Source organism: Nomia melanderi, chromosome 6 (assembly GCF_051020985.1).
Source record: "Nomia melanderi isolate GNS246 chromosome 6, iyNomMela1, whole genome shotgun sequence".
NCBI classification, from domain to species: Eukaryota; Metazoa; Arthropoda; class Insecta; order Hymenoptera; family Halictidae; genus Nomia; species Nomia melanderi.
The window spans coordinates 1,160,996-1,187,598 of NC_135004.1; the positions used below are offsets into that span (position 1 = coordinate 1,160,996).

At 39.8% G+C, this 26,603-nt stretch overlaps 2 protein-coding genes and 7 non-coding genes across 9 annotated transcripts in view; 8 read left to right on the plus strand and 1 right to left on the minus strand.

The window, feature by feature from the left end:
* Positions 1-4,336: 4,336 nt before the first annotated feature.
* LOC116427642 (uncharacterized) overlaps positions 4,337-26,603 on the plus strand; it is a 188,695-nt gene continuing 166,428 nt past the window's right edge. The window contains exon 1 of the mRNA XM_076368136.1: positions 4,337-4,688. The gene's annotated coding sequence lies outside the window, so the exon portion shown is untranslated. The remainder of the gene's footprint in view (positions 4,689-26,603) is intronic.
* Positions 10,538-10,657, plus strand: LOC116432364 (5S ribosomal RNA). Its single transcript, XR_004236116.1, has one exon. It is a non-coding gene; the product is annotated as a 5S ribosomal RNA (ribosomal RNA).
* On the plus strand, positions 10,991-11,110 carry LOC116434365 (5S ribosomal RNA). Its single transcript, XR_012998887.1, has one exon. It is a non-coding gene; the product is annotated as a 5S ribosomal RNA (ribosomal RNA).
* Positions 11,447-11,566, plus strand: LOC116434540 (5S ribosomal RNA). The gene has a single exon (XR_004236575.1). It is a non-coding gene; the product is annotated as a 5S ribosomal RNA (ribosomal RNA).
* Positions 15,783-15,902, plus strand: LOC116432363 (5S ribosomal RNA). The gene has a single exon (XR_004236115.1). It is a non-coding gene; the product is annotated as a 5S ribosomal RNA (ribosomal RNA).
* LOC116434069 (5S ribosomal RNA) lies at positions 16,153-16,272 on the plus strand. The gene has a single exon (XR_004236416.1). It is a non-coding gene; the product is annotated as a 5S ribosomal RNA (ribosomal RNA).
* LOC143174622 (uncharacterized) lies at positions 18,027-18,617 on the minus strand. Its single transcript, XM_076368433.1, has one exon. The coding sequence runs from the start codon at positions 18,615-18,617 to the stop codon at positions 18,027-18,029; it is 591 nt and encodes a 196-aa protein (XP_076224548.1).
* On the plus strand, positions 23,376-23,495 carry LOC116432330 (5S ribosomal RNA). Its single transcript, XR_004236110.1, has one exon. It is a non-coding gene; the product is annotated as a 5S ribosomal RNA (ribosomal RNA).
* LOC116432329 (5S ribosomal RNA) lies at positions 23,831-23,950 on the plus strand. Its single transcript, XR_004236109.1, has one exon. It is a non-coding gene; the product is annotated as a 5S ribosomal RNA (ribosomal RNA).

Below are 26,603 nucleotides of genomic sequence, written 5' to 3' on the forward strand. Positions count from 1 at the left end.
CGAAACAGCTAATGCCAACTTTCGATAATTACCAACTGCGCTCATCCAAGTGGCAAAGTTAGCCATTGAATTTACTTCCGGCGCGAATGCTCGACCGGGACAAGCCGCGACTCTCCTTCAAAGAGGATTCGATCGTCATCGAAGAGAGTCGACCGAGCTGCAGTCGAATCCTTAACCGTCGCATCGATAACTGAGTATCCACTTCCAACTCGGGTTTAAACGCTTCTTACGCTTCCGTTGGGAAACCGTTTAACCGTTTCGAATTTCAACATTTTCGAATAGATATCTGCTAGTATATAGGAGAAGTTGCTCGACCGTCGTGTAAGTATAAGATACCTCCGTCGCATAGAGTTCGTACGTGTTCGAAAGATGTAGAAGTTGATCGTAAAAATAAACGAATCGTGCAACATCCAGTATTCGATCGCAGCTCGGTTGCAAAACCGTGATCGACCGTCGAACAGACATCGACGAAGGGCCGACAATTTCGTCGAACAAACGCGCGACTACGCGAGAGCAGCCACGAGCTCGGATAAACAGATTAAACGCACATTCGACGAGTCACGCAGGTGAGCACCAATTGTGTTCATTATTAACGTAATCGGGTGCACCTGAGCCACGCGCGAATACGTTCCAATGCGAACGGTTTACGGCTGCTAACGATCGCGAAATGTATCGGTGTCGTTACGCGTTGCCCATCCAACAGTTTCGACGCTGGCGACCCGCGCGGATCGAGAAGCAGATGACGCGATGCGTAAAAAGCGCTTTTACTAGGTCGATATTTAATTCCCGGTTTCGTCGCTAGCGAGCGACGTGAATCTCGTCGGCGAAACGTGCGATTCCATGGCTGGCAAGCCAGAATTTTTCGCTCGCTCGGCGAAACGACCGCGAGAAATCATAAATGTACCTATCGGCGACAACGAAAATTGAGGATTCGAAGGTTCGCAGTGAAGAAAGGTTTGTCGTTGGCAAGATTTACAGCAAATGACTCGAGTCGAATGGGGCTGTCGAAAACGCGACCGGTCGGTCGGGGCGTCGAGAAGCGGCTTCGTTTTTGCCGTGGCGCCTCGCAACCGATCCGAATTATCATATTTCTGCCATAAAGGCAGCATCCTGTATCACCATCGGCCCGAATCTTGCGAGCGCGTGAACGCGCGATTTCGCGCGAGCCAGACCACGGACTATAAAGCCAAGATTGTACCGACTCGTAAAAAGGATCGAATTTCGCCCCAATTTTCTCTATCGTCACGGAACCAAAGGAGAATGGAAACACGGGAGGAGAACCCGTGAAAGGAAAAAAGGGGTGAGTATAAGTGGGGGATTCTTAGCCTCGCTGAAATTTCGGTGGGAGACGGTGCCAGAGCTTACGTTCCCGCTATACCCCTTTGAAAGGGTGCCCCCCATTTTCGCTGCTCGTCCTCCACCTCTTCGACCGCGCTCGCGTCCTCCCTCCTGACGTGACATCCTCATCCAAGCCGTACTTCTAACCCCTCTCAGCTGAAAAGAAAGAGACGGTGAGTTCTAAGCACGAGGCTACATTTGCATTTCCCGACGCTTAGGTCCGAGCGTGGCGGCAGGCGAATCGACGTTATGCAAATCTTAATTCGCCTCGCTGGAAAACTCGTAAAATTACCGAGCTTTTCCGCAATAAAGCCTCAAATTACTTGCACGCCTTTGAACCCTTCTCTCGTCGGGCTCCATCGGTTGCCCAAGAAAAAATAATCCTCTGCGATCGCTTCATCTTGATAACGGTTATGGTTAAGGGTGATCGTTAACGGCGAGTGTTCCCGGTTCAAATGAAATTACGCGCTCGTACGCTGGAGTTTCCGGTCTCAACTGCGCATTTGCGAAGCCGTCTCTCATGATTCAACGTATAGTTGAATCAGTGGCCGACCAAGCACCTTCGTTATTCCCACATTGTTTATTCGAATGCGGTCTGCTTTGGTTAACGTTGAAAGGGCTATTGCTTGCGTTTGCTACGCCTTGCCGGATAAACTGCCGCACCGCGTGCATTACGCGTAACGATAACCCGAGACACCGTCGACAGCGTTACACGCAGGAAGAAAAGCTTTGCGTGTGAATAGTCGTGGCCGTCCGTTTTACAATATCACCTCGTAAAGCGTTTTTAGAGCGACAAGACGCGGAAAGATGGACGTAAATCTTTGAGAAGTTCCGGGATGGAAGAATTTTTGCTTCCGGTCGAAGGAAATAATGTCGATCGCTGATATACCGGAAACGACGAAGTTGCGCCTTAATGCGTTTCTGTGAAATTGTTTGATCGACCAGCGATTTCCAGGCGCGCTACCTGCTGATAAATTATCGGGGGAGACCTACAGGGAGGATACCTCGACCTCCGATGTCCGATCGTGTACCCTGTTATAAATTTATGTATAGGTCATTGTGCACACGTAAACGCAACGGGCCGGAAAAGTGCGCGATATCCTTATTCTGTTTTATGGTGCAGATGGAGGAAATTTGCGAGATCCGTATCCCGTGGGAATAAATGCGATACCACGTTCTGCAGCGTCCATTGCGGATAATGGCACAATGTGCACTACGCGCTTCTACGTATTTAAACTTACCGAGTGGCTCGTTTAACCGTTAACGCAGTGATATCTCCGCAGACCACGGAATAAAATCTCCCAAACAAAACAACCGAGCAACCGTTAGCCTTATTGTTCACAAAAATGTGAATATCGTAAAATGTTGGGCCGCTTATCATGGCGTCGCATTCCTCCGCATCTTTTCGCGTCGCTTTGCGTCGCCTGTCGCGTCGTTCAAAATATTTGTAAAATATTTTAACATGACTCTCCTATGTCGTTACCCATACGTGTACCTCTCCGTACTCCATGCTCTCGTTTCGGCTAGCGTAAATTGCAATTTCGTAGTTCGATCAACAACTTTGACGTGCCAAGAACATTAACCAAGTGCTCTACATCAAATTTCGTTCACCACTTTGCGCTTCGTCAATGGCGCGGTACTCGTCTCGGCTATTTCGACATTATGGCGTGATCATTTGTCCAGCTTCAATGTTATGTTAAGTGAAAGTATACTATATCGTAAAAAAACGCAAGTATAATATTACCCTATTCCGTATCAAAGTGCAAAAACGTTCATGCCACCGGATAAATATAACTGACTTATGTTTTCCAACGATTGGTTATATCAACGTCACAGTACGGTAGAAGGTAAACTCATCACACACCGCAAACTTTGTTATCGACGATTTCCACTGAGAATCATTGCCGACAAGGCACAGGGTAATACGTCTCGAGAAGCAAAAACTGCAAGAATTATCTTACCATTCGTGCCAAAGCGATACTTACGAGCTTCTGGTCCACGCGGCACGTACGTTGCATCTAAACCGGAATCTTTGGAATCATTAACATGTAGGAATAGAAGGCGTTCTCCTTACCTACTCTGCGTACTCGGTCCCTCGTGTGTCTTCTGCGTGTAGCGGGCGCTGTCTGCCTTGTGGAGACAACCGGTATTTAGGGAGCTAACTTACTGACTACGCAATATGTCCGCAGTCATCTGTGACTCAGTAATAATCCGCTAGTGCATCAGAGCATTTTCTACGGTGTCGGTATTTCAGAACTATAGTCAGAAAATACATTGTACGCACAGTCTGAGTACTTACCAATCGTCCACTTGTTGATTAGGCAAAAGAATTCGGGGCGATACCCCACTGCCTAAAGATCTCGCTGCGTGTTACAGATATTTCCCTTATTGGCTGAATCTGTACATCTGTATATTTAGTCGCGCGACGAAGGATACAATGGAATACAGTGAGACCAAGTAAAACAGAGTGATGCGAGGTGGTGACTTCCTAGCATTGGCTACGTTCAAGCTCTTTTCATATTTTTTATCGTCTTTCCTCTTCTTGTGCTCTTCTACTCTGTTCTCTTCTGCGCTCGTCTATCCTTTTCTTCCTATATGAAGTATACTGTATTTCACACTGGAGAACTACCGTAACAGACAAAACGACTGATTTCATTTTTGTTTCACAATTATTGATATCCTAAAAGCATTGAGTACTTGCATTGATTTTGAAAAAAATAGCTTCACTAAAATACTATAATGAATATCTGATGAAACTGGAAATAATCTATTGTTACAATTTTTATAGGAATTATACATTAATCGTATTAAATGCTCGGTAGTTCTACTGCTAATCCTTTCTTATCTCTTATCGGTGTTGTGACCATTATCAAGTAACATTGCTATCTGTCGGTAACGACTGGAATACCGACCTTACCGATAGATCAACGCTGGAAGGCCGTTAGTATGTTCGCGGGAATGCTGCCAGGTTATTGGCCCGGTTGATGGTTGACGGTGGAACAGACTGAAAACAGAGTCTCATTCGCTCGCTAACCGTCGAGCGTGCGTTCGTTGTTTCTTTTAGTGTTTACACGCGTATCTTGTTTTCTCTTTCGCGGCGAATCACAGAGTTGGATTGTTGGGTACAGAACTTCGCCGCAGAACAACATCCTTGGTGGTTTCTTTTTCTTGTGTTCAACCTGTGAAACATTGAAATTTTGTGTTTCTTTATTTTCCCACTTGACCATTCTGTCAAAAAGTGTGTCCATTTTGTGTAATTCGCCTGTTTTGTCACGGAGCTTGATTACAAGCCAACGTCCCGGAAAAACAGTGAAGAGAGTCCTGACGGCTTTTAGAACTTCGCTTTCAAGGTAAGAGCCAGCTAAATTTCTACGCACATACTAGAGGATTCAAGTTCCACATGACGGTGGATCCGCTGCCACTTGTTGGCCTCTGAGATGCAGATCGAGGAACAATGTCTGTTTTTTAACGTTCACGTAATTTCGTGTGGCTTCGACTCGAACAACTGGGTCCATGTTCGGACACGTTGTTCTAATTCCTCTACACTCGTATAGGGTATTGTAGGATTTTTGTGGCTGCCCCGTGAACAAAAAAAAGAATAATATTCAGTTGCAACGTGAGACTTCATTTTTCAAATTATATAATGTGTCAAATAAATTTTACAAAATCGTTTTTCTTGTCGTAAAAGGATGGTCTCGATTTAACGGTTCCTTTTAAAAAGTCAGTTATAATTTTGGATGTCTTGTTTGATTCGTATAATTCATAGATACAAAGTACGTGTTTAAGATTTGAGAAATTAGTTCCACTTGAATTGTGTCTATTGAATATATTTGCTTCGCTCGGTCTGCATAAGCGCCGATCTGTCGAAATGCACGAACGGCAAGTGCGGCGTACCTGTTACGCTCGACTGTCACGTAGGATCCAAATGTCGAATCACCTTTTCGTTGACATCATTTGCATAATATTAGGACCCCGAGTCTTTCAAAGAAGCATCAAAAGCTAGTTCAAATGTAAACCAGCAGGTTTCTCAACCACTTGTTGGGGATTTTCCGATTAACCAGCTGAATTAGTGTAGCGCCTAACATTCCTTTCTCCATCCTTTTCGTTGCAGTCTGTTATTTTTTCGAATAGAAGCGGAATAATGTTAGCTGACAATGAGATGTTTATGATCCGACAGGTTTTGAATTCAGTATTCATGCAACGCTAGAGACGATGTATTTCAATGATGAATATTGTTACGAACATTGTTAATACGATTATTCTTCCTAACATTAATTGAATTACAGATGTTTATGCAGATTTAAATTTTTATAACAAAGTATTTGAAATTTTATTTCTTTTATTAATAGTTTCGATAGGTAAATAATAGTACAAGAAAAAAAAATTCTAATAAAATTTTTGTTATGTTCCTTTTTTAATTTATAAAAATTATATATCTATAACTTAACGAATCCAGAAGTAAATACAAAAGAAAAGACTGTTCGAAGAATGTCGTACACCCAGAAACTGAGACATTAACATAATCTATTTAATTCAGTGTATTCGACCGAATGAAAAATCTGCATCTCTATTAGTAAGTTAATTTATATGCATGCATAATATACATTCATTTAGGAAAACAGTAATGTTCGTATCAATTAATAAGCGTATTGAATAATCACAAGAACGTCTGGGTAAAAGATATTGTTTATCGATTGGTTCGAACCTTCTAACCCCTTGACGTACAATTTTCTTTGCGAGTATGTTCGTCTCAGAAATTTTATTATCAATAATTCGCGAGAAAACAAACAAATTTCCCATCCAATGTAAATAGAGGTATATTCCGAAGATAAAAACATTGAGAATAGCAAAATAATTTTTCACTCCTCTTTATATACAATAAATAACATGGACTTTCATTAAATTGTTACAAAAATTTTTACCACGAATCTCATTCGTTATTGTACGGCAAGGGGTTAATGCAGACTCATTCTCGTGCACCATCGAAATCGTTCCATCGCCATTTTTCCAATGACCGCCATGTTCTCTTTTCCGTTATGGTATACTATATATTGTCAACGACGAATTTCCATCGGATCTTGGGCTCTTTCTCAAGAGAGCATCATCGTTTCGTCAGTCTAACAATGTTTACGGTTTCCCTTGCGCGTGCAACGCCAGCTCGTTATGTATCCCACATTGTTGTTGCGTTATTGGCGGTTATTGCGAAGCGCGCCGGAGCAAGTGAGAAATTCTCATGCACAATAACGATCATTATCGGTAACGCTCTTCGGCCGTGCATAATACGACGCGCGCATTCTTTCGCTGACTTTCGTAACACCCGGCGTCGTGGAAATACTGAACTTCGGTCTATTTCCGAGCCGGTCCGAGCAAAGATTCATCGTTACGTTTCGATGTGTTCCGTTCCATTTTTGCGGTCCCGTGACTCATCTTTGTTCGTCGCGCGCAGTTGTCTCGTACAAAAATTTCAGTAGGCAGACTGTCTCCAACATTCTCTTTATTCTATACATTATAGTACAAAGCAATTCGATTCTGTAATTTTTGGTAACTTTTTTTAAGATGACGATATCTCAAACAGTTAGTTTTTCTTCTCATGTTTTGGTCTATAAATTCAGACACATAGTAGGTATTACAATGTTGTTCAAATAAGAAAATCTTTGCCCGAATCTGAGAATAGTTGCGATAATATTGTATCGTTGGTTGATCCCAGTGTCAATAGGCGTACATTATATGCGTGAATCCGCTGGACACTGCAGAGGTCATTTGAAATAAACACTAGGCTTACGTTATAGCGAACACAATGCGAGGATCGTATTCCTGCGTAAATAAATCGATGTCTAGGAACCGGATAACTGGATTTAGTTACATAAACGTCGAAATCGTTATCAGTATATTCTGTTTGGAGGACCAGCTTACGATGTTTATCCAATTTTTCTCAATTTTCTCAATCCAATTTTTCAAGAAACGATACAACTAATATTTTGAAAGACACACCGTACAAACTGGACCCTGTGATAAGGGTTTGAAGGCGTCGAAGAATTATGTGTTTGATTATGAGTCGATATCTGTTATTTATCTATGCATAAAAGAAGTTACTGTTTTAAAAGAAATCTCAATAATGATAGGTTCTCTTGTTATTCAATAATAAACGTGCCAAAAGATATAACAAAAATGCACAGAACGAGTATCTATTCAAGTGAAATAAAACGTCGAGTCTGCATCAATATAGAAACACCAACGAAATGTTAACGACTTCATTAGCAACGTCAATTATCAAGCGAAATCTAAGTAAAACTATAGATGGCGTTATTTAAAGGTACAAGACACGACATTATAATTAGGAACAGGATATCCCTTTTTAGTCTGGTTTTTCCAATATTTTTTTTAGAAGATTCATTAGATTTGATAGAATATTGCAACCAAGAAAATCCTCGCTACAAACGATGGTATAAACGCGTTTGCTTTCCATCGAAACGCTTGGGCAAACAAGTCGCACGCGGGATTCGATCTTTTACAATCAATTCCACCTTCTTTGATCTTCGACGAAGTCTATCAGCCCATTTGAAAGTAACGCGCTCGAGGTAGCGGCGTGCTCGATCAAGGATCCCCATTTAGAACCGCGGGTTCTTTGAACCCGATCGATCGAAACGCATCGCGTGGCTCGTGGTAGCGGCGGCGACGATGAAGAAATCCCTGAAAATAGATGCTCGATAACAGGCAGCTGCTTTAAATCCCATTAGCACTTTGATAACCGACCACCTCGGTCCCAACGAAAAAGCGAACTTCTCCCGATTATTACGTTGTATCTGTAGATTGATATCCCGCGGCGCCTCGTTATCCCCGGAATATCTCGGAACGAGGCCTGTAGCTACCGTCGATCCTTTTGTCGTCGGGCAATACGGATAGTTCAGCGTTTTCTTTCAATCCCGGCGAAACCGGCACAACACTGTTGCAGTAGAGACCACCTGATTCTCCGCAATAAAGAAATTGGTAAACTCGTCCATCCCTGATCTCAATTCACTGGCAACTTGGCGAGGCAGCTGCTTTCTGGATCGACCGAGTGCATTTTGTTTTTTATTCCCGAAGTAAATGTACCGCGAGCCGCATGCAGATGTAGAGTCAATGGGATCACGGATTCTACTGAAGCGACAACCCTTTCGGAGGGAGTTAAAAGACCGATCTCTTGACGAGTGCCCGCGAATGGAATGTGAATCGTGTTAATGGGAGGATTCAAGAGAATCTGGATTATCGAAGGAACAGAAATCTTTGCTACCCCGTTGATGAACGGATCAGAGATTAGGTACTCAAGTTTCTGTTCTGGAATTAAATTCCCGTAATCAGCGAGATGGAAAGCTGTTTTTATGCGGATTTTTATGTGGTCGCAGCGTTTGAATCAGTTGAAAATTAAGGTTTCTTAATTTGCTGGTACTTTATGGAATTCATTTGTGAAGTGTGAACTATGGGGGTTTCAGTATATTTGTGAACTGCATTGTATTATAGCAGGTTTGTCCGTATAATGTTCTTCGTGTTCTGACTATGATTGACTTTGAATTTTATGCCCTATAAGATCTACCATAATCGACATTTCAATAAAAATTGATTGGGGGTCGTAGACTTTGTTGACTCTCTTTGCCCGACTCATTTCGAATGGAAACTTTTCGAAGAAGTTCAATAAACGATGGCCGACCGTTTATTTATGACTCGATACGTCACCAAAGAGCTCGACGACCGCCGAGAACAAAGCTCTGGACATAGTCCAACATTGCTAGTTGAGGATACGTAGTAATGTCCCTATGCTTCTGCGGACGTTTTATGGTTTGACCATAAACGATTTCCGGTTGGGACACATGCTAACAATATCTGATACCAGATACGTATTTCACATCAATCTACAAATAGCGGCATTCGAAGCGATATTAAAAACTCATCAATTTTTCCAGCCGAAACCGGGGCACTATCAAACTATATTTCATGGATGCACTACAAAGTGTATACGAAAAGAACGTTTTACAAAGTATATACAATTTTGCAATTTGTTTCTTTCCTTTTTCAATTGTAATTCTTACTAAATCATATTTTGCATCAACAAATATAATCCACAACATATACAATAAGTATTTTATCGCGGGTCAAACCTGACCCGGTCACAGGGAGTTAGTCAAAGGTTAAACATAAAGTGCCCAGAATGATCTCATAGAAGCTCTATATTGTACTAGGGTGACACGGGAATGGCTGCAGACACAAATGTGTCCAAAACGATCTGCGAAGGGTCAATTCGATTTTCTCGCCAGGTTCATTTCTCGCCCTTTCCGTTCTTTATCCGGAAGAGGGTTATAAATCGCGTGGACCACCTAACGTGCGTTAGTTACGCGGGATCCATTCCCCGGAATTTGAGGGGAACTGTCTTTGCTTTTCCGGCGCGTTGCGGTCTTTGAGCAGCGTTTTCTTAGGACCGGTTTGCGCGAGTCTTGCAGGTACATCGGCCCGTAAAAACGTCCGCCTACGTTAAAGGCTAGATTTATCTACGTCAATCCCTTCGCGGCATCCTCGGAAGAGAGATTTCTTCATTTCCGGTCGCGCTTAGTTGCGGGATAGGAATCTTCTTCGAAACGACGCGACGCGACACTGGGAATAATTCGTTGATTGCGCCTGTCAGGTTCGTGCTCTCGTTCAAAGTAACCTGTTTACCAAGAAAGACGAGTTAATTAATCTTTGGGTCCTCATAGGGCTTCTCCAGCGTTCCGGTAATCATTTCCGTTTAATTCGGTAAACAAAAGCCAGTCTGCTTGCTAAACAAAAGAGACTGTGTAGAGGGTGCATTGTAATTACTTTTTAAATTTTAAACAGTAATCTTGCAGTGACGAATATTTTAGTTTCAGTAATTCGAATCTTATATATTTAAATGTAGTATCGGTAATTTATTGAGATTCTTACGATTAAAATAAGTCCAAACATGATATAAATCAATCTACTTTTATCGATTTCGGGGAAACAAACATTAATTTCGTTACTTACGTTAATTCAGTGAAACTAGACCGATTTACGTCGTGTTTGAAATAATTTTAATCGCAGCAAATTCAATAATTTCCTGGCGCTACGTTCGACAAGGTAAGATTGAAACGAATGAATCCGACATTTTCTTTATTGTGTTTATGAAATCAAATCATGCACCAATTTCTTTGATTCACCAATCTCTGTTTTCGTCAACGTTCATACCACGCTGTAAAATACCAGTTCTCGTCCGATCACTGAAGTCAAGCAGCGTCGGGCACGGTTAGTACTTGGATGGGTGACCGCCTGGGAACACCGTGTAATGTTGGCACACTTTTTTTTCTTCGAAAGAAACATTAATCAGTATTTTGGTTCTAACCTAATACCTTGTATTTTACAAAATCTTACTATTACTGGAGTACTTTCATTCATTTGTTATTATTTCTTTTTGTTTCCCTTCAAAAAGCAAAGGTGAATGTTCTGTCAATCAAACAATCACGAGGTGATGCTAGTGCCCTTCATTAGTGTGTCACGTAGATCAAATGGTACACATAGATTAATTACATATTGCAATTCCTTTAGAATCTCTAAATAACAGCTTTTCAAGTATGATTGCACTATAAATCTTTGCTCCAATTTCTTTGATTCACCAATCTCTGTTTTCGTCAACGTTCATACCACGCTGTAAAATACCAGTTCTCGTCCGATCACTGAAGTCAAGCAGCGTCGGGCACGGTTAGTACTTGGATGGGTGACCGCCTGGGAACACCGTGTAATGTTGGCATACTTTTTTTTTCTTCGAAAGAAACATTAATCTCAGTATTTTGATTCTAACCTAATGCCTTGTATTTTACAGAATCTTACTGTTACTAGAGTACTTTCATTCATTTGTTATTATTTCTTTTTGTTTCCCCTCAAAAAACAAAGGTGACTGTTCTGTCAATCAAAGAATCACGAGGTGATACTAGTGCCCTTCATTAGTGTGTCAGGTAGATCAAATGGTACACATAGATTAATTACATATTGCAATTCCTTTAGAATCTCTAAATAACAGCTTTTCAAGTATGATTGCACTATAAATCTTTGCTCCAATTTCTTTGATTCACCAATCTCTGTTTTCGTCAACGTTCATACCACGCTGTAAAATACCAGTTCTCGTCCGATCACTGAAGTCAAGCAGCGTCGGGCACGGTTAGTACTTGGATGGGTGACCGCCTGGGAACACCGTGTAATGTTGGCATACTTTTTTTTTCTTCGAAAGAAACGTTAATCAGTATTTTAATTCCAACTTAACACGTTAAACGCCACGCCGGTCCGTAAGGACCGGCGTCAGACTTTTCGTTCAGGCCCGGTCGGTCCGCATGGACTTTAGGTTCATATTACACGATCGCGCGTGTTGGTTCTTACGCATTGATGTGAGACTAAATATTTTGCTTAGGCGACATCGGTTTTTGTTCAGTCAAGACTTGGAAAAAAAAGAATATAATATTTAAAAAAAGTTAATGTAGTTTATTAAAACAGGGTAAACAGAGGTGTGGTTTGCTTTTACATTCATTGCAGAAGGTGCTAACTTTTTGTGTTAAATTCTTTGCCATCTTTGAACCTAATATTCGGGAATTATTATTATAACATTGAGAAAAGTCAGGTCCTCAGGTCGATATTTCGGCTCGTCCGTCAGCGATGACGGCCGCGTCTAGGCCTGAACGGAACGGCAAGCAAATCGGGCTGGACACTTAACGTGTTAACCGTTTTAGTGCCAGGGGTTTTTAAGAATCCGTGTCGGATTGTGCCATGGAGCACGATAGCGCTTCGTTCATTTATCTGTGAGAAATGCCCATCGACGCGATCGCGCTTGTCTCTTTTTTCGTCGAAATATGCCGCTGGGCGCGCTCGCGCTTCATTTCATCAGTCATATCAGAAACGTTATACTAAACACTCAAAAGTTTGCGAAATATTCGTGTTTTACGTTTTGTTTACGTGATAACATTCTATAATACAGGATTTGGTTTTCCAATTCAGGAGGTAATTTATAAATTAGTTTTTATTACTTAACACGTTCGTCAATGCGTCACCCATATATGGGTGAAGGGTATACTTCCATGGAGCGGTAGCCCAAATATGGGCAATGAACGCGTTAATTTGATTATTTATTATTCGTGTATCCCTTGTAGGGCAACGGATACGAAAAAGAAAAGTACAGAGTCAAGTTGGAGATCTAATTCAACTTCTGAATCTGACGATAGCAGTAGTAAGATCCTTCCAGTCTCAAAAAGAAGGAGAATAGACATTTTTGATACATCTAGTTGCGAGGATAGTATTCCATGCAATTTTATCTGTTCTGCTACATCTGCAAGTACTTCTATCGATGATATAGGTGAACAAGAGAATTTATTTCCCTTTCCTGAAGACACTGGGCCACAGTCATCGCTAACTAACGAATCTAAACCTATCGATTATTTTAATCTGTTCATCGATTCATCCCTGCAAACATTAATGGTTCGCGAAACGAATAAGTACGCCGAGCAACTAATAAAATCACGTGAAATCACCTAAGGATCTCGAATGAAACTATGGAAACCAATTGCTTTGTCCGAAATAAAGGCGTTTATAGCAGTTTTATTTGAAATGGAGATAACGAGACGACCAACAATATTTTCTAATAAGAAAATAAGGCCCCAGTAGGGCCGAAAATTCAAGGAGCGTACCCTGGATTTCAAAAATGTTTTCGCGAAATAGATTCCAGCTTATTTATCAATGTTTTCACTTAGTCGATAATAAAGAATGTTTCCCACCAGGCCATGAAAAGTATGACCCATACGTAAAATTTATGCCAATAGTTGAACACGCGAATAAAGTATTCAAATTGTACAAATCGCGTAAGGAATTATCCATCGATGAATCCTTGGTAGGAACTTTATGCCATTCGAGCATCGTGCAATAATGCGGAATAAAAAACACCACCGATGGGGTATAAAATTTTGGATGCTTTGCGACGCATTATCCAAATATTGTTTAAGTTTTTCCTGTTATAAGGGTACTAAAGGAAAAACTGATAATACTAAGTCACGAGAACATGGACTTGGATACGATACCGTTATAAATTTATTAGAGCAAAGCCAATATTTAAATAAAGGGCATCATGTATTTATCGATAATTATTTTAGTAGTATCGCTTTGGCCAAATATTTACAGTGCAAAAATGCATACTTAACATGTTGACGTAAATGACGTCTATAGACGTCCATTCCGTGTGCTTGTAGATGCTAACGACGTCTATAGCAGTGTTATATTTTGAGTATTATAAAACAATTAAAAAAATATATATCACCGTTGAATTTATTACCCTTTAAATCCTTTAGCCTTCTTTTAGTAATTATTGAAATAAAACAGTTACTCCAGAGAACTCCTCCAACAAAAATAATTCGTAACCATTATAAAGTGTTGAGGCGTTCATGTAAACCGCGGCAGTGGGCACGCGATGAACAAGGGAGCATCGTCTGGGACGCGTTCGCTCCCGTGTTTTTTGTTTTCGTTGTTCAATTTTTTTTTTTAATAAATTTTCCTGGAAAAAGGTAGACGTCTACAACCGTCTTTTGCATTCAGAGAAATCGAAGCTGTGAGAAACAAAGGACGGCTAAAGACGTCTATTTTCTTAAGGCAAATTTATTGCAAAATACAATAATTTTAATCTGTAAGTATGAAATCTTGATCGAACTCCCCAGGAACCAACTAATTGACAAACAAAAAAAGAAAACAAAGAAATGTGTTTTTGGAAGCACTCACCGATTTCAAAATGAGCGTCAACGTGTTAACGGGAACAATTAAAAGTAATAGAAAAGGCATACCTGGCGATATAAAAACCTAAAATTAATGACACGAAATATGCTCGAGATGGAGAAATACTTTTGTGTGGATACCACGAAAATAAGTCCGTAAAAAGACCTGTATTGTTAATTTCGACGCATGCTTCGTATGACAATACCATTGTAATTAAAAAACGAAATGGAAACGAAAGAAGTAGAGTAAAACCATGCATCGTTGACTGTTATAATCGTTATATGGGGGAGTTGACGAATCGCACAAGATGTTATACGTCTATCTAGATGAACGCCGCACGGTAAAATATTAGAAAAAAGTTACGTTTCACATCATTGCACGTATGGCATTAAATGCATATCTATTTTATAAGGAAGTTACCGAAAAGAAGCCAATGACTCGATTGTAATTTACATCGAGTATTATATCTGAAATAGAGCATGAATGGATGCAAGTCAAAAAACAACATATCATAAGTGATGATGACAGATATTTGGCTTAATGAAACTATCCGGCAGAAATTTAAGACATTGCGCAGTTTGTAGCAGTAAAATTATTGTAAGACCTCGACTATAATTTTAATGTCTTTGTGTGTTTACACTTTTGTGTTTTCATTTAATATACCATTGTTTATTTTTTTCATTTATCATCCTAAAAGCATAAAAAGATATAAACAAACAAGGGCACTGAGTGAACTAAATAAAAGACTTACTTCTAAATATGACAATGAACATTAGTAATCTTGTTTTATATCTATTATAAATAAAATATTATATTATGTTTTTTTATATTTTCAAAAATGGTGGTAACATATTATAGTGTTTCTATAGTATAAATAATGAAAGGGTGGATCTTGAGAATCGAGAGCTAGAATAAATCTATGTATTTAATAAAATAAAGCTAAAACTATGGTCAAAATATAAAATATGGAAACAACACGGACAACACGTAAAAAGTACAACTCAATGCCACAGAGGCCAACACACGACTCTCCTCCCGCAACTCACTTACAGACATTCTCTCCCAAAAATCATTCTCTCCCCTACAAGCATTCTTCTCACTTGCACTCATCACAAACACTCAGATGTACCCTTGAAAAGCTGGCCCTGCAATCTTGGGTCCGCGACGTTGTGCAGGCCACTTTCCCTCGACCGTTTTACAACCTGTAACTGACACTCATTCTTACATTCACTCTTCTTAAAAGTACCTTAACCTACGCTAAGAATTCTAGATACTACAATATTTGTACTATGCAGAAGTATATGTAAATGAAAGTAAATTCAATAAAAACAGCTTATTTATGCAGGTAGACATAACTCGAGACGAGCTTCATCCGGAACCGAGCGCGTTGCGAATTGACGATTGTGACCAAACATCGTGACACAGTTCACCACAATACGCGAACAGCGCGATCACGCTGCATGGCGATAAAAAAGTTAATACCCTGTATTTTACAGTAGCTTACTATTACTGGAGTACTCTCATTCATTTGTTATTGTTTCTTTTTTGCTTCGCTTCGAAAAAGAAAAGTGAGTGTAACATATTGCACTAGTTTCAAAATGTATGAATATCAACTTTTCGAATATGATTCCATTATAAATCTTTGCACAATTTTCCTTGATTCACGAATCCCTACTTTCGTCAACGTTCATACCACGCTGTAAAATACCAGTTCTCGTCCGATCACTGAAGTCAAGCAGCGTCGGGCACGGTTAGTACTTGGATGGGTGACCGCCTGGGAACACCGTGTAATGTTGGCATACTTTTTTTTTCTTCGAAAGAAACATTAATCAGTATTTTGATTCTAACTTATTACCTTGCATTTTACAAAATCTTACTGTTACTAGAGTACTTTCATTCATTTGTTATTGCTTCTTTTTGCTTCGCTTCGAAAAAGAAAAGTGAGTGTAACATATTGCAATTGTTCCAGAATGTATAAATATCAACTTTTCGAATGATTCCATTATAAATCTTCGCTCCAATTTCTTTGATTCACGAATCTCTGTTTTCGTCAACGTTCATACCACGCTGTAAAATACCAGTTCTCGTCCGATCACTGAAGTCAAGCAGCGTCGGGCACGGTTAGTACTTGGATGGGTGACCGCCTGGGAACACCGTGTAATGTTGGCACAATTTTTTTGGTTATGTACCAAAAAATTATTATCGGAACTTGAACACTTTTATCGAGTTTCCTGTACACGGTTGCTTAATGAGGAATCCAGAATTCTTCAGCAATTGTATTTTTTCAAGACTCCTCGAGAAATTGAATGCTCAATTGTATTAACCCTTTGCACTCCGCTGTCTCCTCTCAGGGGACATCGTAATTCTAGCATATCACTCGGATGTCCCCTCTCAGGGGACATTAAAGTTTATTAGTGATTACGGGGAATTAAGTTATTTCAGCGCAACTTTTTGAGACATGCATGTTTCCCTGAAGTTTTGTCTTGAAATGGCACAAGAAATCAAATCGAAATATAGTAAAATTACTGAGACATATAAAAGAAATATCAGCGGGTTTTGTGTCAGAAAAGAACGCGAGAAGCGTGCTCACGACGGTCCGAGCACTTCTCGGCGCCACTTGAAAAGGGCGATAAGGAGAGTTTGTAGAAGAAAGGTCGGTATGCGTGCATACCTCGTACTGTATAGTGAGATTTATAAATATGAAAAGAAACAAATTTAAGACTGAAGGAAAAGATTTTCAAAGCTGAGTTCAGTCTGGTTTGAAGCGTCGAGCGGTATAAATAGATCTAACGAGTGAGAAAATCGAAAAAGTGATTCTTCTCTTTGTAAATAAGTTCTTTTGATACAAGTTCTTTTGGTAAATATCATTTTGTGAGTTAGTAATAACAATTAGAAGTTTTCAACCCATGTATTCATTCATTTTTTTTTATTAGAACAATGGCAAAACGTTCAAACACGAATGAGTCTCATGACACAAGTAGTAGCGAAGATGAGCTCCAGATAGACGTTTATACAGATATCGCGATGTAAGGTGTTATTGAATACTCGCGACAAATATGTTTGCAAGTTATTTATTAATGTAGACGAATGTTCGGAGGCAGAACGGGTAATCTGTCTCTTCGCGCCTTTCCGCTTTATTTATCTTCGTTTCCGGAAAGGCGTTACCCCTTGGAAACTTTGAGGGTGGAGCTAATTTCCTTCTCCAACGTCGCCTCGATTTTTGACAGGGGAAAAGTTGTGAATTTCTAATTCGAAATCTTTTTTCTGAGCCGCGCTGACCGTGCGGCCGAAGAAGCCTTAACGGGATATGGCTGGCAGCGTTTAAGGGGGGAAATACCTTCAGACGGATGAAAACGAGCTGATCTTTATGAATTTTTTTGTAAAGGAAAGGATTGTTTTACATTTTTGAAACTTTGGTTATCATTTATTATATTCTTTTTCTATTACAACGAATTTTTTGTTTTTCAGAATATTTAAAAATGGCGGAGTCATGTCCCTGTTTTTCGGGAAGGTTGTGGTGCGACTTATTAAATGGTCTAAGCTCTAGCATTGGCTAGATTGATTTGAAACAAACCAGCAAGACATATTTCGATAACTAACACTTATAGTTTGTAGATGAACCTAAAGAAAGTGAAAAATATTGAAAATTGAAAAAATGACACGCTTTTAAACAGAAACTTTGAATTTTACATGAAATTTTCGCTATATTTTGCAATAAAAAGGTACTTTTATTTACCATTTATTTCATATCTCTAGGTTCATATAGAAGACAATATTGTTATAGATATGTCTGCAAAATTTCAGCAAGATTGATTTAGTAGTTTTTGAGTTATTGATTCCACCGATTTTGAAAATGTAGTTTTGAGATAAACACGTTCAAAGTTTCGATAAGTGATAACTCAATAATTTCAATGACTTATCAGCTAGTCTGCGATTCCTGCGCCATACATTATTCCTTCTGTTTCCTCATAGAGCTGATTTTCCTCCATACGTTGCTCTCTTCTTGCTTTTCGTGCCTCTTTGGTAGTTAATGAGGTACGTCGCTCCTGTCGAATTATTCTCTGTTCGTCGATTTTGTCGGCGTATGTTTTTGCTTGTTTTCCAATTACAATATTCAAAGCATTCATAGTTCTTAAAACTGAAGCATATCCTTCGTTAAATAAGCCAGCTGCCAAATATGTTGCAATTTCAATAATTTTTATTCCTGAGTGCAGGTGCTTTGGAGCGGAGCGCCAAACAGTTGAGTTGAAACTCTCGTTGTTGTTCTGAGTGTGTCCGCCCAAGCACCTCTCAAGTAGATTCTCTTCAGATAAATCTTCGTAAATTGGTAGGATGTGCTTCTGCACGTCTGGATGTAGTGGTGCAGGATGTTCTATAAGGTCCAAATTTGCTCCTGTAGCTAGAGCTTTCTGCCACTTGCACCAGCTGTCATTTCCTACCGGGCAGTATTCGTGCCTTGGATTTTCTTTGGTGGAGCATAAGTGATAATACGAGGCCATTACAGCTTTCTTCATATTTTCCACACTATGAATATTTCTTCATATGGCTAAGCCATAGTATGCGGTGAGCTTCCTGATAAGCGCATCAGTCAGCTTGCCTTTTCCACCGAGGTTTTTTGTTTTTTTTTTAATATTTCAAAGCCGGCTGTATGATAATTTTTCTTGTATAACGCAAACAATGTAAAGTAACATGTTTGCAATGATTGAAACGAGGGAATTATGAAAGGCGGGTCCTCCGCTTCGAGCGCGTGAATATATACCTGTGGTGGGCTACCGCCTATGAGTCCCGATTATGGGGTATAGCATCAGAAGGGCTCCGAATTTCGCTTTAAAACTTTGGCACCATACTCTTAAGATGTTATACTAACATCCTATAGAAAAAAAAATATTGTGATTTTTTAAGGTTCTAAAGGTATTTCCCCCCTTAAGGTAGGGTAGCCTATTCAGCTACGCACGTGTAAAAAGTATAAAATGTTTTCGCCGACTTACAGACTTTAAGGTAGGCTTAATTGCCTATACCTAAACATCTGTAAGTGGTCAATGCTATTTCCTACCAACGCTGCGAGCCACGTACCGCTACAACAGATATGTTAGAAAAACTAAATGTAGAAGAAAACGATAGCAGTGATAGTGATATCGTCCAACCAACAAGGCGACGAAGAGATCGCATAGATAGCGATAGCGATGAAAGTGATACGGGAGAACGGTTTATCACACTGTACAAAATTATAAAAAATAAAATATTGATTTTTTTGCAAATATACATTTCTTGATGTCAACCAATCCATATAAGTCCAATATCATTATAATACGTTACTTGGTTCCAAAACTATACTAAATAATACGAGGGTCCGTAAATGTACGTTTCTGCTGCAAAGGCGCGCTGAGTAGCTGGTAGCCAACGTCCAGAATGGTTCGGAGTGCAAAGGGTTAAATCTCAAACATATAAATAAGAGTGTATTAGACGTTTCTCAGGCTCCGGACCGAAGCGTCACCCGTTTGATCGCTTCAGATTTTTCAAACTAAAGAATCCGTTCGTGCCCACTTCCCTATTGTGAGAATCTAGTGCCGCGAAAAAGACTCTCCCTCCTGCCCGCTTTTATTCTTTTTAATTGCGCTTCCTCCGCTCGGAGAACCGTTCTTGCCGTGACACGTATAAACTGCTCGCGAGTTAAAGGTGACAGCTTCTCCATGGTTAAACGGCACCGAGAATTCCCATTTTATTCGAGTGCGTTCGTGCTTGTACAATGAGTTGTACGATCCCCAGCAAAATTAGAGCGAGTTTACGCGTATTCCCGTAGTTCTTTTCCCTTCGTTTTTCACGGCAGACTCGGTATCGTTTCATGTAAATATCTTCGTGAACAGCCTTGAATCGTCCTTCATCCACATACATTTTCCGTCATTTTCTTTTCTTTCTTTTCCTCCTAGTTAGTGCTAACGCTTCATTATCATTATTACATTGCGCGCGGTTCTATTCCGGTTAGTCGACGCAACAGGCAGGAAACGGTAAATTCGAAGTCGGAGAGCTGGAGAATCTCTCGACGAGGGAAAACTTCCTTTCAACCCAACGGTTTCATTCGATTCATCGCTTGATACAATTTTCGCGCGGTGGTTATTGTTTGTAGAAGCAGCGTGAATAAATTTACTCGAACAACGTAGGCGAGGAAACTCGATAACTAGTGAATGGCATATGAACCATGAAATGTACAATTTATATTCAACCAGGGTTCTTAAATGACATGAAATTTTCAACATGGAATAATACTTATCTTTAGTGTATCAAGGTAGGTTTACAGCAAGTTAGAATATAAGCAAGAAAGCTGTGTGTCGAATGGTGTAGCAATGAAGTATCTCTCTTTGATGCATTTACAATTGAACTACTAAAAGTTGCTAAACCTAAGAAGAATTATCATTTTCAAAGCTTCGTGAAATGTATCACGAATAGAACTGCTTTTGCTTTACAATGAAAGCGTTCACGTCGAAGCGATGAATATGTAGAACTACGTTCCCCAGACAATCAACGACAAAGTACAACACATAAGATATACAGTGTATGTCTCTACATTTCGCTCTTATCGTCGCTTTAAACGAGTACCACGGCTCTATCGTGAACCTACCCCTACCGTCGCCTTCAGGACACAAGACTTGTGGACATTGTTTACAGTCACCTTCATTGACTGAACAGTTGAGCACGCTAGACAGGAATCACGCGCAGATTCAGCTCGTTCGATGTCGTTGTTTTCGTTGATCCCTACGCCCTGCTACCCGATATCACGTGTATACACGTAGCACGCGCGTAGCGTGGCGTGGCGCGGTGGTTTATTGCGTTAGACAGGAAACCGAGAGGAGAGTTCTATCGGGTAGACCTGGTTCAGGCGTGCCCTACAGGCGTCTCGGATCCAGAGAGAAAGAGAGTAAATGAGCCGCTTTCAAATGTCAGGGACTGGAGAACGGATACACTGTGGACGCCATAGCCGTGTTGTCGCGATTACCCCGCTCGGTTCGAATCGAGGGCTCGTCGAGGGTGTTGACGCGTAACGCGATCACGGGTTTACAATTAGAGACTCCGGAATTTACAGGGTGTATCGGTATTTTTAACCCCTTGTTCCAGAAATCGATTCAGAGATTTCGCAGTTCGCGTGAAAAATTTTGTTTGTACCTATTTATGCAGGTATGTACAATGATTTTGTTTATTAATTATTTTGTATAGAGTAATACACTTCAAAAGAATTTGGTGTGTGTAAAACAAAGCTATTGATGTGTGAAAAACGTCATTGGTAATTTGGAAACAAGAACATTTTCACGTGCGTGGTACGTCTTTTCAGCGCAAGAGGTTAACCCCTTGTCGTACAGTGACGAATCAGACTTACGATGAAGATTGATTTGAATGAACATCAATGTCGTTCATTACGCATGGGTCAAAGTAAAAAGTTATTTTACTATTACCAATTTATTGTTTTCAATGTAAATGTGCAGTTACAGTGAAATGGAGAATTTCTTTGTGTGTTTTTTAAATTTTTGGTCGCGAAAACTTACAGTTTAGGAGCAAAAGTAAATAATATTGTAAGGGGTTAAATGTTAGAGTATTCTGACAGTGGATACGAAGGAAACGATTCAGTAAATTTAGCCTTACAAGTGCTTCATTGACTTCTTGTCTTTACCTTCGTTGTACCGTCTCCATTTGCACCCTCAGCTGATGAGGGCTTCCTTTTTACGATTTTCGCATTGTACAATTGTTTAGTTAATGTGACGCTCCATAGCAATATAAGAGAACAATAGAATTCAATAGAGTCCGCGAGGGTTAAGTTAGGTGTCCATTTGAGAAAGGAACTACCTGGGGTTGTCTTTAGCCATTGTGAAACTTATTATCACTTTTAAGGCAGTATCCACTTACGAGCAAAGCCCTCGACCGCTGCAGGGTAATTTATATGTAAAGTTAGGCTTTCCATTGAACTTGAACAAGAATATTATTCAGTTCATAACAGTCATAAATCCTGATTTCTGTTACCTGTTCAGAACATTCTTCGTACCGTTCCCAACGTTTGCACCGTAGTCGGAATAAGGACTGTCAACCTTCGTATTTACTGTTCAAATTAGTAGGTACTAATGCTTTACAGAATACATGTGCTAGACTAGCGGTTCACAACCAGTGGTGATGATGATTACCAGGTGAATACTCATCCTGCAGATTAGATCGGGTACTAATCGCGAGAATACTGTTGTGCGACTAATATTGAAGTACGCATCGCGAAACAGGTTTATCAGTGGTGGTCGTTCAGATATTTGCGTACACGCGCCGGCGATGGGAGGAGACTCGATCGAAGAGCTCGACGGAACGATTAAGGGCGGTCGCGTGCTGACCGCTTGTGAAAAATTGATCGTAGCCCAACCCGCGGACAGGTAGGCAGCCAGCAGGCACGCAGGACACCTAGGCGCACAGGCCGGTCGGTTAGCGCTCCGGTGGCGAGCGACGTTCTGGAATGTCGCTAATGACCGTCGCACAGGCGACGTAGGTGTTGCCATGACTTTCGGTCCGTTTCGTTCTGTTGTCGGGTAAATTGCCAGGGAAACCGCCGTTGCCAAGCGAAATCGATGCTGGAAAAACGCGTAGGCGCGGTGAATTCCCGCCCGCGCGAGGTACGCGATGATCGGGGGCGACGAACTCTACGACTCGCGGGCGAATTAGTTTTCGAATAGAACTTTCGGACCCGGATGACTCGCTTAATCACGTAACCGTGATTCTGCGAGACTCTAGTCACCGTAACGTGTGCTCCGAGTGTAGGTGCCAATTTAGAGGTACCGTTTCTGCGGGTTGATGGTATGCTGATTGTAGATTGTACGAGTCATCTAAGATTTAAGAGTCGTTCTAATTAGAAGTTGAGAAGTTTGAATCTTCTGTTTTTAATAAGACGAGACTATTTTTGGAGGCAATTCAGAGGTACCGTTTTTGCGTATTGATGGTATGATGATTCTCAAGTGTACGAGTGTAAGTGTTAAGAGCAGTTTCAATTAGAACCAGGATATTTTTGCGCGTTGGTCGCGTAGATAATAGGGTATGGAATAAACTAACTGAAATTAGAATTTGAAAAGATTTAACTTTATGTTTATGGAGACATGAGAACATTTTTGAGCATTAATAGTATGGACAGTTTTGCCCTCTGTTTTCATAGGGTTGATACGGTAGCAATACGTTCAGCTGATTTTCACACCACTTGGAGTGCATTTAAAACCATATCTTACACAAATTTCCTCAATTCAGGAATCTCTATTTTCGTCAACGTTCATACCACGCTGTAAAATACCAGTTCTCGTCCGATCACTGAAGTCAAGCAGCGTCGGGCACGGTTAGTACTTGGATGGGTGACCGCCTGGGAACACCGTGTAATGTTGGCACACTTTTTTTTTTCTTCGAAAGAAACATTAATCAGTATTTTGGTTCTAACTTATTACCTTGCATTTTACAAAATCTTACTATTATTGGAGTACTTTCATTCATTTGTTATTATTTCTTTTTGTTTCCCCTCAAAAAACAAAGGTGACTGTTCTGTCAATCAAAGAATCACGAGGTGATGCTCGTGCCCTTCATTAGTGTGTCACGTACATCAAATGGTACACATAGATTAATTACATATTGCAATCCCTTTAGAATCTCTAAATAACAGCTTTTCAAGTATGATTGCACTATAAATCTTTGCTCCAATTTCTTTGATTCACCAATCTCTGTTTTCGTCAACGTTCATACCACGCTGTAAAATACCAGTTCTCGTCCGATCACTGAAGTCAAGCAGCGTCGGGCACGGTTAGTACTTGGATGGGTGACCGCCTGGGAACACCGTGTAATGTTGGCACACTTTTTTTTCTTCGAAAGAAACATTAATCAGTATTTTAGTTCTAACCTAATACCTTGTATTTTACAAAATCTTACTATTACTGGAGTACTTTCATTCATTTGTTATTATTTCTTTTTGTTTCCCTTCAAAAAACAAAGGTGAATGTTCTGTCAATCAAAGAATCACAAGGTGATACTAGTGCCCTTCATTAGTGTGTCACGTAGATCAAATGGTAAACATAGATTAATTACATATTGCAATTCCTTTAGAATCTGTAAATAACAGCTTTTCAAGTACGATTGCACTATAAATCTTTGCTCCAATTTCTTTGAGTCGCGAATCTCTGTTTTCGTCAACGTTCATACCACGCTGTAAAATACCCAGTTGGTCATAAGTGGTCGTCCAGGTAAGACGTACCTAATACCTGTGTTAATGACCGTGACGGAAGTGCAGCAAAAATACAACAGACGCAAGGCAAGTGGTGACAAAAAATCAATGAAATGCATAATTTATTTTATAAATATCCTGCATAAGCGGGAAGTAACAAAAAAATATACAGTGTAGTGGCAGATTTAAATTTCCCGCCAAAGGGGCCCTGCGAGGACTCCCGACGAGAAACCGAAAATATTGAAGAAACGCAACATGATCATATCAACACGGAGCAAGAGGAAGTAAAAGTAATACCTAACGAAGTAATAAAGAAGTTAATAAATATGGAAAAAAGTGGCTCACTAAACCTCAACGCTATAGAAAGTGTCAGTAAAAATCTTTCCGGCATAGGAAAGAGAAAAAATTCACATATCCCGATGGCTGATCCAAAAATACCGAAAAATGAAAACACAACCAAACGAAATGAAGAAGAAAATGCAAAGGTATTAACAGACATGCGCCAATTAATAGAAGAATTAAAAGCCCAAAATGAGAAATTAAACCAACAAGCTATTGCACAACAAGAGATGATCAGCAGATTGCAAAAACAATTGTACGGAGTCACCTCGCAGAAAACATTAATCGAGAAAGCCGGCAAAAACTCCGCGAACGAGAATTCAATGGATACGGAACTTGAGGAAAAGTCTAAAATCCAAAATACAGAGGACGCCAAAAAAGTCACCTAAAAGAAGTCTTTCTCAATAGCTACCAACATTAACATTCACTCAGAACTACTCAAATTAAAAATTCTATCATTAAACGTAAATTCAATAGTAAGCAATAGCAAAAGAATAGCCCTAACAACCTTAATTAATAAAACGAACCCCGATATAGTTTTGTTAAACGAAACAAAATTAAACAAGAAACATACACTATTCTTTAAAGATTATGTCTGTATCAGAAACGACCGTCTAGATAGCGGGGGAGGAGGTACAGCAATTTTAATTAACAAAAAAATAGATCACTCTATAATCGACTCCACGCAACAATACAAAACACTTGAAACGACTAAGATTAAAACAAGTTTGGCCGGTAACCACGAATTAATTATAGTAGCTTTTTACGCAAGGAAAAGCAACAGTACCCAATTTAAAAACGAAATGGATAAGTTATTCGCGGAGTCAAACTTGAGTTCAATATCGAAATAGTATATTATAGCAGGCGACTTTAATGCGAGACACACATCTTGGTCTAATTCCTCAAACAGTAATAGAGGAAATATTCTAAAAGACTGGATCGACGAAAATGATGTAACATACAGAATAAACCTGCTCCACTCGGAATTTCCATCATATCCCCGAAATGGATCGTTTATAGATCTTTTTCTAGCCGATGCAATAATAAATTTCCAAAATGCAGCTCATAACAAACTAGAAACAATTCCATTCACAAGTGACCACGAGGCTATCGCAGCAGTCATTAATATCTCAGACCAGAGACTAACCTTACGTAACATTCAAAATGAACACAGATTCAATTTTGCTAAAACTAACTGGAAAAAATTCAAGAATATTCTAAGCAAATACAATCCAGATATACCATCCAATACTAATCTCTCAATAAAACAAATAGATCAACACCTAAATGATATAAAAATTAAAATTCTAGAAACAATAAGAGCAAACAGTACCAAAATTCCAAACAGCTAATTCAACAGATAAATATCTCAACAAAAAAATTAAACAGCTACAAAAGGAGGAAGCACAGGCAATAGCAACAATTCGCAGTATTCGCAGAACGAAGGCAGCCGGCCCCCACATTAGACATTCAATACATATTATAAACAGCAGGATCAAAGCATTAAGGAGAAAAATAAAAATGGAGATCGACAAAGAGGTCAATAATTACTGGTTCAATAGAATCAGCAAAATAAATCCCAAACAATCCCATAAAATGTTCCCCGACATCAATTCAATTTTTAGGAAAAAAGAACCATTAACTATCCCGGCACTTAAAATAAGCGCAGAGGATACAGATCTACTATACGGGGCCAACATAGATCCAAAAACCCTACACATAGACGGAAACGATAATTTTTGGGTAAAAAACAATATCGAAAAATTAAACTTACTAGGAGCCTACTATTCCAAAGTCAACGATTAAAACGCGGAAATTAATAACCCCAAATTTAGAAATATAATCGAAAGAGAATACTGTAAAATTAACACTGAACTAGTGTCAAAATCACCAGCAACATTATGCACATTTAATCATAATAATTCAGCAGTTATCCCGCTACCAA

Coding starts and splice junctions, on each gene's coding strand:
- LOC143174622 (XM_076368433.1), bottom strand. CDS start 18,617: ATGAAGAAAGCTGTAATGGCCTCGTATTATCACTTATGCTCCACCAAA.